The sequence below is a fragment of the Lemur catta genome, chromosome 3 (assembly GCF_020740605.2).
Source record: "Lemur catta isolate mLemCat1 chromosome 3, mLemCat1.pri, whole genome shotgun sequence".
Lineage (NCBI taxonomy): Eukaryota > Metazoa > Chordata > Mammalia > Primates > Lemuridae > Lemur > Lemur catta.
The window spans coordinates 90,636,955-90,650,893 of record NC_059130.1 but is presented as its reverse complement, the minus strand read 5'-3'; the positions used below and the strand labels follow the sequence as shown (position 1 = coordinate 90,650,893).

General features: G+C 42.0%; 1 protein-coding gene across 2 annotated transcripts in view; it reads right to left on the bottom strand.

The window, feature by feature from the left end:
* Positions 1-6,203, bottom strand: part of SPATA6 (spermatogenesis associated 6) — a 108,537-nt gene extending 102,334 nt beyond the window's left edge. For both annotated transcript variants that reach the window (XM_045548078.1, XM_045548080.1), the window contains exon 1: positions 5,946-6,203. In XM_045548078.1, the coding sequence (XP_045404034.1) occupies positions 5,946-5,996 (51 nt within the window). In that variant the 5' untranslated portion in view covers positions 5,997-6,203. The remainder of the gene's footprint in view (positions 1-5,945) is intronic.
* Between the last annotated feature and the right edge of the window lie 7,736 nt (positions 6,204-13,939).

The window sequence follows — 13,939 nt, the reverse complement described above, 5'->3', positions numbered from 1 at the left end:
ATTTTATACTTAAAGTTTTAAAAAGTCTATATTCCAGAGAAATTTACCACCAACTGTGGCTTGACTGTTACTGAGACACATTACTCCACAGTAACCTGGATAAAGATCATGAAGGTAAACAAATGTTTAGATGAGTAGTGATTGAAAGGGACCCAGATCTGTTTGTCACAATGCTATCATTAATTTGAGCTAGGTAATGAGGTGAAGTGAGTATGGAGAAGAAAAAAGTTGGAATTATACAGAATCAACCCAAAATCAGACCCTATTACTCCATCAAAGTAAAGAAAATTGCCCAGGTATTAGGGTTTATTCTTTACCTCCAATTTCTTCCTCCTATTTTCCCAAATAATCTCATGAAAATTGAAATACTGAATAATAAAAAGAAGGTAAAGAGATAAAGCAGCAATAATACTTCTTCATATCAGATATTTCAAGTATTAAAACAGTAAGTGATGGAAAACATAGTTCTTTTGATGCTCTTTAAAAACAAGTTACTTGGCATATCTTATCATTCTTCAAAGATTCATTGAGAAAAATCACACCTCCCTCCCAGCAATATATTTTCTCTCAAGTCATATGGCTCTGTTGGGCAACACAAAATGTTATGTTATACATCCAAACCTTTCATGGTTACTATGTTTTTGCTTTCATATTACCACAGTATTACACATATGAGATTACCACTAATACAAGGCTGCAGCAAAAAATAAACATGCAAGAGATAGAGAAGAATGAAGTGTCACATTTTCAACAGGCAAGTAGAGATAAAACATCTAATTTCCAGTTTATAGGAACTGGGAACAAATTAAATGTCACCACAAAGGAGAAAAAACAACAACCAGGCAATAACATAACATGAGATATTTTATATATCTGAGCCTGATCTCTTCTAAAGGTAGTCCACATCATCATGGTCTCAGCACACAGGAGAAAAAAAGAAAAGGTAATGTTCACAAAAAGATTTTTACAAGAATGCATGTGCATAGTAACATTATCTATGACAAACATAACCTGGAAACAACACAAATAACCATCAACAAGAGAATGGATGGCATCAAACTAAAATCTGCACAGCAGAGGAAACAATCAATAGAGTAAAGAGACAACATAGGAATGGGAGAAAATCTGATAAGAGATTAATATCCAACATATATAAGGACCCAAACAACACAATAGCAAAACAAAAAACATGATTTAAAAAATGGGCAAAGGACCTAAATAGACATATCCCAAAAGAAGACATACAAATGGCCAAAAAGTTTATGAAAAGATGCTCCCCATCTCTAACCATTAGGGAAATACAAATTAAAACCACAATATCAGCCAGGCGCGATGGCTCATGCCTGTAATCCTAGCACTCTGGGAGGCCAAGGCGGGTGGACTGTTTGAGCTCAGGAGTTCGAGACCAGCCTGAGCAAGAGCGAGACCCCAATCTCTACTAAAAATAGAAGGAAATTAGCTGGACAACTAAAAATATATATAGAAAAAATTAGCTGGGCATGGTGGTACATGCCTGTAGTCCCAGCTACTCAGGAGGCTGAGGCAGTAGGATCACTTGAACCCAGGAGTTTGAGGTTGCTATGATGCCACGGCACTCTAGCCCAGGCAACAGAGTGAGATTCTGTCTCAAAAAAAAAAAAAAAAAAACAACACAATATTACCTCACATATGTTAGAATGGCTATTATCAAAAAGACAAAGGATACTAAGTGTTGGCAAGAATGTGGAGAAAAGGCAATCCTTGTATACTGTTGGTGGGAATGTAAATCAGCATAGCCATTATGGAAAACAGTATGGAGGCTCCTCAAATAGTTAAAAATAGAACTACCATATGATCCAGCAATCCCACTTCTGTGTATACATTCAAAGGAAATGAAATCAGTATGTGGAAGAGATATTTGCAGTGTCATATTCATTGCAGAATTATTTATAATAGCTGAAATATGGAATCAACCTAAGTATCCATCAATGGATGAATGGATAAAGAAAATATGGGTTACGTAGACAGACGCAAATACAAGCACACAATGGAATAGTATTCAGTCTTTAAAAAGAAGAAAATCCTGTCATTTGCAACAATATGCATGAACCTGGAGGACATTATGCTAAGTGAAATAAGTCAGGCACAGAAAGACAAATAAAATAGTCCATGATCTCACTTACATGCTGAATCTAAAGAAGTAGAATTTACAGAAGCAGAGAGTAGAATGGTGGTTGTCAATAGAGGGTGGTCGGGGGAGAATGGAGAGATGTTCATTAAAGGGAACAAAGTTTCAGTTAGAACAAATAACTGGAGATCTATTGTACAGCATGGTGACTATAGTTAATAATAATGTATTTTATACCTAAAAATTACTAACACTGATCTTAAATGTTCTCACCACAAAAAAAGGTGAGGTGATGAATATATAAATTAGCTTGATTTAATCTTTTTGCAATGTATACATATGTCAAAACATCATTTTGTACACTGAAAACATATATAATATTTGTTGATTTAAAAAAGAGAATGGATAAAAATAGAATACTACTCCATAATTTAAAGGAACAAACTATTGATATATATAACAAGGATGAATCTCAAAAACATGCTGAGCAAAAGAAGCCAGACAAAGTATTATACACTATATATGGCTCCAATATGAAGTTCAAGTACTGGCAAACTAATTATAGTGATGGAAATCAGACTAGTACTTCCCTCTGGCATGGGGCTTGAAAGGGGTACAAGGGAATGTCATGGGGTGATGGAAGTGTTCTAAATCTTGATTTGGGTGATGGTGACATGAGTGTATGAATTTATCAAAATCCATTGGAACAGAAAAAGGGAACATTGTGGGAATGAAAAAATAAAACTGCTCTACATTCAAATGGACTACAAAGACCTAACAATCTCATAATTAAATGTATCTTGTAAATCTTGATTGGATCCTGGTTTGAAAAAGTCAACTATCAAAAGTCCTTTGTTGGACAAACAGGAAAACTTGAATATAGACTAAATATTAAGAAATGATCATCAATTACCCAAGGTATGATAACAGTATTGTAGTTATGTAGAACAATACCCTTATTTTTATTTTTTAGAGATAGGCTCTGCTATTTTGCCCAGGATGGAGTACAGTAGCTATTCACAAATGTAATCATAGTGCATTATAGCCTTGAACTCTTGGGCTCAAGCAAGCCTCCTGCCTCAACTCCAGAGTAGCTGGGACTATAGGAACATGCCTGGCTAATATCCTTATTTTTAGGAGATACATGCTGAAGTACTTAGTGGTGGAATATCAGGATGTGAACAATTTAAATTTTCAGCAAAAAAATATTTATTTTATATATAAATGTATACATATGTACAGATAAATCAAATTAATGTACTTAGGTCATGGGATAGTTATTCATTGAACTACTCTTCCAACTACTCTGTATATTTGAAAAATTTCATTTAAAAAGTTGAGCAGAAGATACCAATTTTCATGGATATATAGTGATCTCCAGAATATATTAAATGAAAAGAAATGCAAGGTACAGGATAGTTTACGTTACCTACTGTGTAAGAAGGAAAGTTAAAAATTATATGGTATGTGATATGTGTGTGAGAGAGTTTGTGTTTACATTACAACCAATGACAGTGGTTACCTATAGCAGATGAGCATAGGCAGGAAATAGGTTTAAGCTTGGATGCAAAACGTCTCTGGGTATTTTATATAGTTTTGACCTTTATACTATGCAAATGTAAAAAAAAAGGAAAAGAAAAAAACTAAAATCAGAAAGATGTTAAAATATCTACAGTCACATAATTCCTCTATTCAATCAAAGCCAAATTAATCAAGTTTATTTAACTTGTATGGTGGTTAATTGTCTTTTTTGCTCCTGAGCACCAGAGCCACTAAAAAGGGAATTTTGCAGGTCAGAAAATTTAGGATCCTGTTGCAAATCTGCCCCTAAATAATGCAATCTTAGACAAATAACCATGCTAAAAAAAGCTTCTGCACAATTACAAAAGCTTCTGCTAAGCCTCAATTTTCTCACCTGTAAAAAGGGGTTAAATTCAATGATTTCTAAGATTTCTTAGAACTATAAAATTCAGTGACTCAAATGTTTGTCAAAAAAATAGGAATTTTCCATCTGCACAGTTTTCTTTAGCTTTGATGAGTAACAAAGCTCCATTATACAGTCATTCACTTTCTGCAGTACAACTGAGGAGAAAATGTAGTGAAATAAGATGTATTTCTCTGACTCCTTCAGGTCGTCATCAGATACAACAGAGCACTTTCTCTTAGAAGTTTGCATCGGCCACAGAAGGGAAGCGGCAGCCAGCCAGTCAGGCAGCCGCACTCCCAGGCTGCTAAGCCTCATTGGTTAGCAGGAGGAGGAGGAAGCAGCCAATAGCAAAATCTATTGAGGCTGAACTAACTGTCCTGAGTCAAGGGGTTTAAGGAGTTTCATGAATTCTTTTGCTATACTAATCACACTTTACAAAAAGCTGCCAGAAAGGCAGCTTTGGGACGAAAACATATAAAGCTAGGGCTACAGAGATTCCGAGTAAAATCTCTGCAGGCTTGAATATAAGCTGAGAGTCCTAGAAACTTTCTTCTCCACCACCCCTGCCTCATACTCTGCCCCACCCAGGTTTCCCTTCTTCAAGACCTAACAAAAGACCTAAAACAGTCTCATGACTTCCCTGGAGGTTTAAGATCTGGGCAACAACAGCCTCATTCTAATGTGAGGAAGGGGAGCCAGGAAAGGCGGGTTAAGTGGAGAGAAAAGCCTGGCCTGCAGGGTGTGCAGGAAGGAAACGCAGAGGGCTCCTAGCTGCAGCACCCAGGGGGTAGTGGTGAACATTTAAGCACCCACATCCCCCCAGTTCCGCTAGGAAACCAAAGAGAAGACTGGGTAGAGATAAGCAGACTTAAAGTGGAAGAAGGAGTGAAAAGAGACAGAATGAGAAATTTTGTTTCCGGAACTCCTTATAGGTCTGTGCCTGCAGGACTAAAACGGGGTGTGGAAAGGCTGTTGGGGAAATTGCCCCTAGAAAAGACAAGCTGGAGCTTTTGTTTGAAGAAAGGAATGAGAGAGTTCTCTTAAGAATGAAGGGGAAGGAGTTCAAAGACCCTTGGAAGGGTCTTCTGAGATTATTAAGGCAGGATAGAGCATAGGGAGGACCACTGGGGTTCTCTGTTCCCGGCTGGATGGGGTTAGCGGGGGATGGATCCTCGTCAGAAGGCCAGAGAGTGACGGGGTGGAGCTGCAATTTTGGGGAATGAGGAGTTCCTCTCTAAAAGTTAATCGGGCTTTCTTGGAAGGACCGGAAGAACGAGAAGGGATCCCTCTCAAAGTCGGGAGGGTTTACGGATTGGAGGGGCCTGAAGTGATTCAGAGGCGTCGAGTTTTTCCTGGGAGGGAAGGCGAGGTACTGCGTACAGTGATGACACACTTGTTACTGGTTGTGGGATTCTACCCTTTAGACTGAGAATAAGGCCCCTTCACTAATGGGAAGCGTGGAAATCGGTCTGAAGGGGCCTGCAGTGATTTAGGAGGAAATGCCACCCCAGCCCAGGCATGGGAGAGGCGGGGGCAGTGACACTCTCTCACTAAGACAGCGCAGGCAGGGAAGAGGAATTCAAAGAGAACGCCCCAGCCCGTCCCGGCCGCAGCTCACCGGAAAGTTGGGGACGGGGAGAGGAACTCTGAAGTGGCGGGAAGGGTCTGAGCGCACCCACACCGCTCAGTGGGACGAAGCGAGGAGCGTGGAGGTGGGGTCAGGCCTCTGCGTGGTCAGAGTGGGAGGGCGTTCATGAGTTTGGGGTAGGGGACAACCAAGGGGACGTAGGCTCAGGGCTTGCCAGGGATGAGTCGGAGGGTGAAGGAGGTTTTGAGGTGGTCCCGGGCTACCCAGGTGAAGGAGGCGCCGGGGGTCAATTCCGGAGGGTGGGGGGCGCGACCGGTACTCACAGAGCGGATCTCCAGCGCCAGGGCGCATTGCAGCGCCTTCACCTTCGGCATCCGCGCGGGGTGGGGCGGCGGGGAGGGACCCCGGCCACGGGCCCGAGTGAGACGGACAGGCGCGGCGCGGGGCGGGGACGGGGAGGAGACAAGGTGGTGGCGGCGGTGGCAGCTGTGGCCCCCAGGCCGGGGCCCGCGGTCCAGCCTGGGTCCCGCCCGAGCAGCAGCTGAGCGCGGGGCGCGGACTCGTTGTCATGGCAGCCAGAAAGGGCGGGGCCGGAAGAGAGGGCCGGCGGGGACGCGCCAGAGCCTCCCGCGCGAGGGCGAGCGGCTCGGGGAGGGGCTCCGCGTCGCCGGCGGGGCGGGGCTGGAGAGGAGGCGGGGCTTCCGAAGGGCGGGGCGGGGCAGTTCTTCTGTGACGTCAAACTGTGGGCCGAAAGACCGAGGGAAGACAGAATAGCTGTTTGTGTAATGGGACAGTGCACAGGTCAGGGGGTTGGATTCAGGAGCCCTGAGTTCCAACGAGGTGATGGCCCCTTGGGCTAGTGGCGTCCCTCTATGGCCTCAGTTTCCCCAATTATAAAAGAAAAGTCATTATTATTATTGGTCCTCCTATTTGAATTTCAGAGTACGACTTACAAAGCCAACATGAGGAAACCGAGGACTAGAGGAGCCTTGCCCAAGTCAAAGGCAGAACCAGGACTAGAACCCAAGAGCTCTCAAGTAAAACCCCACTTGCCTCCCTGAGAAGAGGGGCTTGAATCAGATCGTCACAATACTCTTCCTAGTCTCCCAGTCTGTGATTCCCTCTTTGTTAGTGTGTCTCCCTTTCCCTTCGAAGTTTTATGTTTAATTCACCTGTGTGTGCATCTCAATGCATATTGCTTAAATTGAACTCTTAATGAGGGGTCAGCAATAAATCCAGTTGTGAAGGGCCTGGCCATAGACCATCAAAGACAAAAAGAACGTAAGAGATTGCCCAATCCAATCATGTTAATCATTTTTGTTGAAAAATACATTATAGATACAAAAGTGTACAAAACATGTTCATCTTAATAATGAGAACAATACCTGTGCAACTAACAGTTAAGAAATAGAACATTACCAACACCTTAAAACTGCCTTTCTTGCCCTGTAAATAACCAGTACCCTGACTGTTGTTACAATAATTCCCTTGCTTTTTTGCCATTCATGTATGCATTTCTAAACAAGATGTTGTTAATTTTTCCTAGTATTGATGTTTTTTGGTTTTCTCTTGTTTATATTTTTGAGACAAGGTCTTGCTCTGTTGTACAGACTGGAGAGCAGTGGCTCAGTGCAGCCTCAAACTCTTTGGCTCAAGCAATCCTCCTACCTTGGCCTCCCAAAGTGCTGGGATTACAGATATGTGCCACCACTCCTGGCCTGGTATTGAAGTTAATAAATGGAATTAATACTGTATGTATTCTGTGACTTGCTTCTCTTACTTAATATTATGCTGTGGGATTCACCCATTGTTCATGTTGTGTAGCTGAAGTTGTTTGCATTGTTGGACAGTATTCCAATATAGAAATATATATTGATTTATTTGTCCTTTCTACTATTGATGATCATTTATACTGTTTCCATTTTTTAGCTATTATTAACAATGTTGTTATGAACATTCTAGTACATGCCTATTAATGCACATATGCTAGAGTAGGAGTGGGTTGACTTAGCTTTTGCACATGTCAGACTTCAGGAGGTAAGGCTATGCCATTTTCCAAAGTAGTACTAATTTATGTTTCTGCCAGAAGTATATGAGAATTCTTATTTTTCCACATCCTTGCCAATGTTTGATATTGTTTGAATTTTTAATTTTTGTATATGTTAAACTCTGACTGATTGGAATAGTTTCTCTGTTCCATGTTTTTGTTAGTGTTATTGTCACAGAGACGTTAAGCACTGCACTAACTTCCTATTGTTGCCACAACAAATCACCACAAACTTGATGGCTTAAAACAACATAAATGTATTAACTTACATTTGTATAGGTCAGAAGTCTGACCCTGGCCTTGCAGGGCTAAAATCAAGGGGTCAGCAGGGCTGGTTTCCTTTCTGAGGGCTCCAGGAGGGACTTCATTTCCTTGCCCTTTCCAGCTTCTCCAGGCCATCAGCATTCCTTACTCATGGTCTCCTTGCTCCATCTTCAAAGCCAGAAATTGCAAGTCAAGTCTTTCTCACGTTGCATCACTCTGACCTACTCTTCTGCCTCCCTCTTCTACTTTTAAGGACCCTTATGGTTACATTGAGCCTGCCCAGTTAACCAAGATAATCTGCTTATGCTAAGGTCAGCTGATTAGCAACCATAATTCCATCTATAATCTTAATTCTCTCTTTGTCATTTAAGATAACATATTCACAGATTCCAGGGATTAGAGCATGAACATTTTTGGGAGATCATTATTCTGCCTACCAAGTCTGTGAAAAAAAGTGAAATAGGCCGGGCACGGTGGCTCACGCCTGTAATCCTAGGACTCTGGGAGGCTGAGGCGAGAGAATTGCTTGAGCTCAGGAGTTTGAGACCAGCTTGAGCAAGAGTGAGACCCCATCTCTACTAAAAATAGAAAAAATTAGCCGGGCATGGTAGCGTGTGCCTGTAGTACCAGCTACTCAGGAGGCTGAGGCAGGAGGATGGCTTGAGCCCAGTAGTTTGAGGTTGCTGTGAGCTATGATGACGCCACTGCACTCTAGGCTGGGCAACAGAGCAAGACTCTGCCTCAAAAAAAAAAGTGAAATACTTAGCATATGATAGCTTAATAGAGCAGGCTCAATGATAGCAGGTTCATGTTCTTTTTCCTTTACATTCTCTCATAAACACTGTCCAAGTTTGAGATCTTTTGAGATCTCACTTGATTTGGATTGTTTGATTTTATCCTATTCTTTGAATTCTTTGAGCTGTTCTGAAGTAATGTGCCGTGGACAAAAGCATCACTAGTTCAGTCAAAACCCCTGCTTACGTATCATTCTTATCCCATGTTATATTAACAACTGGTTCGAAGATGTTCCGTCTGTCATAACCTTCAAGCTGCAGCCTCACAGAAAAATTCAGCTGCCAATTTCTAAGCCCCAGGCACAGAATTTTGGGGAAAATTTGCCTGAATAGCAACATTGTGAATGGCACAATTATAATTAATGATATCTCGGGATGATTTATAATCATGAGTAGCAGATAAAAGAGAAATAGTCCTGCTTCTGCACTTACCCTCCTTTTATCCCCTATGAGATTTTATGGGAAGTAAGCCCAATGAAAAAAATGTAAGCTCTTAATCTTTCCCAGAAATCCTACCTCATTTGATGGATACTTTGAGGGAATGAATTAAAGCATTTTTTTTTCTTTTATGCAGTCTACTTTGCATATACAAAGTGAGGACGGTCGTAACTCAGACTCCCTGGCCAAATGATCAGAAGGTGAGAGGCATTTTTAAAGACCTTTAATGTCTTTCATTCATGTTCAGTCTCCATACAGGAACTGCTTTCCAACAAAGTCAGTGTCTTCATTAGTGATAAGACTATTAACAATAATAATAGCCATAGTTGGTTGGGTGTGGTGGCTCACGCCTGTAATCCTAGCACTTTGAGAGGCATAGGTGGGAGGATTGCTTGAGTTCAGGAGTTCGAGACCAGCCTGAGCAAGAGCAAGATCCAGCCTTCATCACAGATAGGAAAAATTAGACAGGCATGGTGGCACACGCACCTATAGTCCCAGCCACTTGAGGCAGGAGGATGGCTTGAGCCCAGAAGTTTGAGCTTGCAGTGAACTATGATGACACCACTGCACACTAGCCCAGGAGACAGAGCAAGACCCTATCTCAAAAAAAAAAAATTACAAATTTTAAAATCATGACACAAATAGTGACCTCAGAGGACTGTTTAAGCCATGCCCTCAGGAAATGAATAATTCCTCTACGGTGTCTATTGAGGATGGTTTCTTAGCACCCTTAATTGATGAGCAGCCCCTTTCAGTCCTTTGTAGGCCACCTGCAGATTTCAACAAAATTAAATTCTGATACCAGTCGCTGAAAATGGATCAGTCCTAGTAATTGAAAAGGTGGGAAAAAACCATAAGGCCATATCAGTACCAAGTGACTGTCCTACCCGTAGCAACCCTGGGTCTCCCATTTTGGGTATTCCTCCTCAAGGAGCTGTGGCTTGCCAACACCTTGAGTGTCTTATTTCCCCTTGTTCTTATAGGGAAGAAGAGTGGAGATGAGTTGGGTCTCTCTCCATTTTCTGAATGAGATGTACAGCCCCTGTGATGGCCCCACCCCCATGCCAAAGAGCCACCCTTTCCTGTTGCTCCTCTCTCAGCTCCTGTCCATCAGAACAAGATGGCTTCTCACCTCTCCTTCACATTTCTGGGTTGTTTTACAAATAAAGTAAAAAGCTTTTCTTTAATTGGTTTAACCATCCCTTACTTAAATATGGTTAACAACACCTAAATACATATCTGGTCCCATCCCAAACCAATTAACTCAGAACCTTTGGGAGTGAGCCCTAGATAGCTCTATTATTTAAACCTTCCCAGGTGATTATAGTCAGGATTGAGAACCACTCATCTAAGCCAGTCACGAATCTTATTCCTGGACAAATTTTAATCACCAGTGTCGTGGGACAAATTATATCTTCCCCAAATTTGTATGTTGAAGTACTAACTCCCAATAACTTAGAATATACGACTGTTTTTGGAGATAGAGTCTTTAGAAAGATAATTAAGGTTAAATGAGGTTATTGGAGTGGACTCTAATGCAATATGACTGGTATCCTTGTATAAGAGAAGATTAGGACACAGACACACAAAGAGGAAAGACAATATAAACTAAAAATGAAATCCTAAGCACCTCCCACCTTCTGAATGGGTGCCCTCTTGGCCAAGGGGACCCCAGAAAAACCTTAAGACTGAATTCCCAGCTATGAAGGGAAGGGGGTTCGAACCTGCCTCCTTATACACGCTCCCTTTTGGAGTTTAAACACAACAACTGACCAATATTGATGTTAAAGTAGGGATCTAAGACTGACAAAACAGACTCTTTGTAGCAATAAGATACTAAATTATAAGCAGGACTTGGGGCCATGCAAGGCAAAGGTTAAGTCACAGCTGCAGGCCATCAATTTACTTAACAGATTACTTTAAGTCAGTATACTGGGTCTCGCTCTAGGATTAATAGACTTTATTATTTTAATTTAAAACATTCCTTTCTAGTGACTCCAAGCTCTGAGACAAAACTTTATTCCTTTAACCAATTACAAATTAAAGATTCTCTGAATCCACCTATAACCTGTAAACCCCTGTTTTGAGACGTCCACCTTTTTGGGCCAAACCAACATATACCTTCCATATATTGATTTATGATTTTACCTGCAACTCCTGTCTCCCTAAAATGTGTAAAACCAAACTATAACTTGACTGCCTTGGGTACACTTTCTCAGGACATACTGAGATTATGTCTCCCCAGACCATGATCACTCATATTCAGCTCAGAATAAACCTCTAAAATATTTTACAGAGTTTGGTTTTTCCATTAATAACCATATGAAGACACAGGGAGAAGACACCCTTCTACAAGCCACAGAGAAAGTCCGCAGGAGAAACCACCCTCGCTGACAATTTGGTCTTGGATTTCTAGCCTTCAGGATTGTGAGGAAATAAATTTCTGTTGTTTTAAGCCACTCAGTCTGTGGTACATTGTTGTGGCAGTTCTAGCAACCTAGTACAACCAGTAAAAAGTTTATCTCAAATCCATTGAACATTTTCATCCTACAAACACTCATTTTCTAAACTCGGAACATTAGCATGGGCTATACTTCTCTATCATAATAGCATTCAGCATAAGAAAATATCAAATACTCAGGCGAATTACTTTTAGTTGCAAATAGAAAACTCAATTATCATTTGCTTAAAAAATAAATATGTTTAATTATCTCATATAACTAGAGGTCTGACAGTGATCAGGAGAGGAATGCTGCAGAAGCTCATATGGTTTGAAAGCCCAGGCCCTTTCTATCTCTCCATTTCATTGTTGTTAGCATGTTTAAAGGGGTTTTGTTTGTTTATTTTTGTCGTCCTGCTGGTTGTGTTCAGGCTGCTCACCCACATTCATGCCAGGAAAAAGGAGAACGGGCAGCCCCAAATTCCTGTTGCTTTTTATACTAAAATAAAGGCTTTTCCAGAAGCCTCGAAACAGACCACTGTTTGCTAGGTCACACAGCCTCCTGCAGGTATAGGGAAGCTAGAGGTAGAATATCTCACAAATGGAAAAAGGCTGTTTATGACTGGCTTAAACCAGTGGTTCTCAATCTTGACTAGAATTGCCTGGGAACATTTAAAAAGTGCAGATGCCCCCTTCATTTCCAAAGGTTCTGATTTTATATATATAACTCTGCAGGTGATTCCACTGTGTAGCCAGGTTGACAACCACAAGCATAGACCAATTACGGTTTGTGCCACTTGGAACAAAATTGGGACCCAAACAGCAATCAAGAAAGAAAAGTAATAGGATGGGGACAGGGATTAATATGTGGTAGCAGACACAACTAGAAATTATTTGCTCATAAACCAAGGAAGATCCAGCTGGATTTGGGCATATTTGAATGTAAGATTAAAATGATCCATCAATCAATCTCTTTCTCCCCCCTCTCTCCATTCCTCCTCCATCTCCCTTCTCTTCCATCTCTCTTCCCCTCCATTTTCCCCTCTCTCCTTCTCTCCCCCTCCCACTCCGTTTTTTCCTCCCTTTTTCTCCCTCTGCCTCTATCCCTAGTGCATCTTCTTAGCCGGGGTTAGATAATCATACACAGGACTATAAGAAGGACTCTCTGTAGAACCAAGACAGATTTCCATGCAGTCATTAGTTGAATGCTTACAGTGACAGAAAGCTCACTGCCTTTGCAGAGTCACTACATAAGACAGTGCAGGTTTTGCTCTGCACAGGGCACCTGCCCACGGTAGCAAGCAGGTGGGGCCTGGGTGCCATTTTGACCAGCTAAAGAAAGAAGCAACTCTTCCCAATTCACACAAAAATACTATATGGGGTATCAGGGCCCTGGCATCATGAGGCTCCCTTTTCCACTATTACATGGCAATGACTGTTAAGAAGTTCTCTTTTACAATGAGACAAGATTGACCTTCTCAAAGACTCCACTCAATGGTCATTTAATGGCTTGCAGCTGCTTAGGACCCATTAGCACCCCCTCTCCAGACCCCATGACATCTTTTCTCCTCCAGGTTTCTCAGCCCTGATTCCTTCAAACATCCTGTTCCAGCATGGCTCAGAAGCTCCCTCACCACTCCCCCCCTTCTTCTCGGGATACAACACCGAGTGGTCAGCAGCCCTCTTAAGCTACAGCACCATAGCTTCGACATTGAAATAGCATGTTCTGAAGGAGAGAAAGAAAATGTGGAAAATAAAAGCCTCTGTTCACAGAACCATCTTGCTGCATGCTGTGAAGGAGATAGACACGAGTAGGCACAAGAATAAGCAGCAGAGTTCATGTCATGGAAGCCACTACAGCAGCAGTCCCCCACCTTTTTGGCACCACGGACTGGTTTCACGGAAGACAATTTTCCACTGACTGGGAGGGGAGACGGAACTCAGGAGGTGCTGGGAGAAATGGGGAGTGGCTATAAATACAAATTAAGCTTCACTGGCCCACCGCTCACGGGCTGCTGTGCACCCCACCTTGGCCACCCTTCCCTGCCCTTTCCTAAGTTTCATGGAAGACAATTTTTTTTCACAGATAGGGTTGGGGGGTGGCGGTGGAGCTTTGCAGTTCTGGTCCATGACCCGGGGATTGGGGACCACAACACTAGGGGAAAGGAATTCAGGGAAGGGGTGAGGGGGATGAGGGTCATCAGTGCCCCAGCCTGTGTGACTTTGGTCAGATAAGTACTGAAAGTGCCCAATACATTTAGAAATTGGTCACTGGTGACCTTTACCAGGTGAGTTTCAGTTAATGGATGAATATGGATGAATGCCAAATAAGGC